At 45.2% G+C, this 3,810-nt stretch overlaps 1 protein-coding gene across 1 annotated transcript; it reads right to left on the reverse strand.

The window, feature by feature from the left end:
- Positions 1 to 33: 33 nt before the first annotated feature.
- LOC133340107 (PRA1 family protein 3-like) lies at positions 34 to 3,540 on the reverse strand (the record flags this gene model as incomplete). The annotated part of the gene is made up of 2 exons (XM_061548168.1): positions 3,346 to 3,540; positions 34 to 283 (listed from the first exon to the last, which is right to left on the reverse strand). Coding segments are annotated over exons 1-2 (429 nt in total), but the record flags the coding sequence as incomplete, so codon positions are not given.
- Positions 3,541 to 3,810: the final 270 nt, after the last annotated feature.

The raw sequence follows: 3,810 nt of genomic DNA on the forward strand, positions 1-3,810 counted from the left end.
AAACCCGACTGCTTTACGGGGATCGATTAGTGCCGTTCTTTCGCTATGCGAGTTATGGTGCTCACAGAGTAGCGGGAAGGTGATGCCGAAGACAAAGACCAGGATTCCTCCGAGCAGGTGCAGCATCATGCCGCTGGCCACGAGCACCGCACACACCGCCAAGCCCGGTCGGTTGCGCTTGAAGCGGCGCACGGTGGTGCGGTTCTCCGAGGCCAGGACAAAGGCCAGGAAGACGATGGCCACCACCGCCCCACCGATCATCATCTCTAGGGGACGTATGTACCTGCGTGCCCGGCAGGAAAAACAAAACACAGAGCTGGTATCTTCTTGGTTCTTTCGGTAAAGTCACGTAGAAGGGAAGTAATGAAATAATAAAAATAAAACATAATAAAATAATTATCACGACGTTTCAGCCACAACGCAAGCAGCCGTCCTCAGGTGAAGACCAGGTCTGTTGGGGAGACAGCGTCTGAATGAAACACCACCACGCTTGGAGCGTATATTTAAGCTGGGTTGGAAGGGGGGAAGGCCGCCTTGACAAAATAATTCGCACATCAAGAGGAATTTAGCATATTTATGGGAAATGCAGGAATGTGATTAGTACTACTTGTGAAATGCGTAGGAGGTGGGCGGGGGGTTTTCAAAGTCATATTATGCCCGTGCATTATGTAGGATTAGCAGCCTCAAAGGGAGGGGATAGGGGTAGCATTAATAAAAAAAAGAGCTGGTATTGTATTTATTCATTATTCATCCAAAGCAGAGGGCTGATTGAACTGTAATCGTCCAGAGGCGATTGTCAGTGTTCTTTGTATTTAAAAGATGGTAAAGGTGCAACCCTGCAATTGCTCACACCACTGCTGGTGAAAGGGCTTTTACTTTGAGGTCCTCAAGAGGGGGGATGCCGCTCATCTCTGCTGGTGGCGGCCGAGACAGAAGTGAAAATTACATAATTCTGTAGGCGGCGGATGGGGCAATGTTTCTGGAAAGAATAAATGTCGAATCTTGATTTGAAGCTTTCGTGACTGCAGGAATCCATACTCTTTGGTTTTTTCGGTAAAGTCACGTGGGTAGAAAATAAAATAAAAATAAATCTCGACGTTTCGGGCGCAACACAAGCGTCCAGCTCTGTGTTTTCCCACCTGATGACGGACGCTTGTGTTGCGCCAGAAACGTCGCGATATATTTTTATTTTATTATACCTACGTGACTTTACCGAAAGAACCAAAGAGTAATAAACGTTGACTTTCTACAAAAAACTACTCGTTTTATTGTCTCAAGATGAATGAAAGGTTGAGTTGATCCTCCGACCAGCAGTTGAACTCGTGACTTCTCCGATTGCGAGTGAAACGCTATTACCACAGCACCACCTGTCCGGATGATTAAAAAAAACGAGCTATGATTAACACTCTGGCTTAACTGAGAGTATTCTGCCCGCCTGACAACTGTTCGTCTAAATTGTTCAATTCTACAAGGATTTGGATGAGAGCAGCTGTTAATGGCCAGTGCTAAAAATACACAGACTGGTAAATGTCCACTCAATACAGAGAACCAAATAAAGCCTTAAAAAGATATGCATAGCCTCCTTACACATTACAATACTTTTTGTCGGCACATACAAATTATGGTCAATGTTTAAGGAATGTATTTACATTGAATACTTTTAGGGTATGTATCGCAAGCATTAGAATAAAAACAAGGTTAAGAGTGAATAATTGTTTTAAAAAATTCACCTCATAGTTTACATCCTCCCTAATGGACACAATTCCAAAAGATCGATAATTCAATTACCGGAGCTCCTCTGTAATATCTGCACTGACAAACTACACCACGCTTGTTGCAAAGGAACATGTGACAACATCTGTGTCAGTAGGCGATATCATATATAGTATCCGAAATCCCATATTTCCACATCATTCTCGACTAAATTGCTAAACGCATACAGTATCTATATATAGACAGTATCTACATCTACATAGCCAATAAATGAAATCTATATTTTAGATAAAGCAAAACAATAATTGAGAATAGGTTTTCCCCTTTTTTCTGGCAACAAAACAGGTGCTAAGATGTTAAAACGCCAAACTGAAACATTTTACAAGGAATGTCTGCATCAACCACAATACTTGTGTTCAGAGTGCAAACAAAAAACACTGATAATATATGCATTGTCTTTGAAACTGATTGGTCCACGCCAGAGACAGCTTTCTTTTGAGCCTCGTCTCAAATTGTGTTAGACCAGAGGACGCCAAAAGGCGCCTTTTGGCGTACTCTGGTGAAGGTGTATTGCCTGATTATTTACTTGTTCCAAAAGAATGTCGCTCTTGCAAAAAAGAAAATCGATCTCCATGTGCGCTCATCCGATTAAATAAAGGTCGGTGAATTCAATTTGGAGTGACAGCATCTCATTTAACTCATGCCGCTTCAACATGCAATACATCGTTGAGATTAAGTGCTTGCAGAACCGCAATATGTCAGAGTTACTGCACAACTTGTCTCCGATTACCTCTCAAACTGTAAAATAGCGGCAATTAAAAATAAAAGGGTCACTGTTTCCTATTGTTCTTACATTTAGGGGAAGATCTTTATAAAACAAATATGCAGAATGCTGTGTCTGGTGAGACTTTAGACAACCTGACTCGGAGACAGACCAGTCTCTGAAGAAATAGAAACAGACTTAACAATGAAATTGCTCTACATTGGGATATTTTATTATACAAATAAACGGATGGATCGATATCTCATGGGATTATGACGCAAGAGGGCTGATTTACAGTACTTCCCATTGTTACTGGGGTCTCTTAAAAACCAAGACTGGCAGCTACTATCGGATTTTGGGGCCCTCTTAAGGCAATGGTCTCAACTCTGCGAGACATTCTTAAAAGTCGTGATTATTCAACGCATTGTTCAACGCACACTCGCGTGTAAAATTCCGTGTCACACTCGAGAAAACAAGCCGACGTGAATGCAGCTTTAGATACTTTTCAGTGTGTAGGCACTCAACAAATAACAATGTATAAATTTGAGGGTGAATGGCTATTGGCGTTATTGCAAATCTGACCGCGTCAACCACAGCCACACCCATCGATTCACTCAAACCGCAGCCGTTAGTAAACCCACGCAAGTTCACCGTACGATACTTTACCACGAGCAAAATAACAATAAAAACATTGACAAATCAAACGCCCGTAATTATTAACAATCATCGTTAAACAACACCGACTCGGGTGGCGGGTCGTGGCCCGCCTCATCCCCGGCGCAACCCGCCTCATCTCCGGCGCAACCCCTCCAGGCAAGACCGAGGCTGCGCCACCCCGTAAAAGTAGGCCTAGGCCGCGCCGGACTCACCCGACCAGCAGCATGACGGCCACGATGGAGGCGGCGTAGTTGCTCTGGTAGTACAGCAGGTTGTTGATGATCCTGTTGTTCCACCTCGCCGGGTCGTTCATGTCCGGCGCCCCGAATCGCGCTACGCCGAGGACGAAATCGTCCGCTGCTCGGAACGGCGGGAAGCGCACGTCCGCCATGATGGGTGAGGAGGAGGTTGTGGTCACGTGAGCTCGCGGTTCTTGCGTTTCAATACAAACAAAAGACAAAGATGCCCTCCCCACCGGTGTAGCCTTACACAGAGTGTCGGGGCAAGTGCTGTTCGCGAGCAGTAGCTATGAAGGCCGGGATTTGTGTGGCATGTGACGCGGGGGGTTGGGGGGGGCGTCCATAAATGACGTCACGCTATTTTGGACAATTTTTGACCCCCCCCTCCCTTGACCCCCCCCCTCGTCACACGGCGTCACAAAAAGTCAGACCCCCCCC

Source organism: Lethenteron reissneri, unplaced genomic scaffold (assembly GCF_015708825.2).
Source record: "Lethenteron reissneri isolate LAM-NWPU_2019-01 unplaced genomic scaffold, ASM1570882v1 scaffold_752, whole genome shotgun sequence".
In the NCBI taxonomy this organism is placed as follows: Eukaryota; Metazoa; Chordata; class Hyperoartia; order Petromyzontiformes; family Petromyzontidae; genus Lethenteron; species Lethenteron reissneri.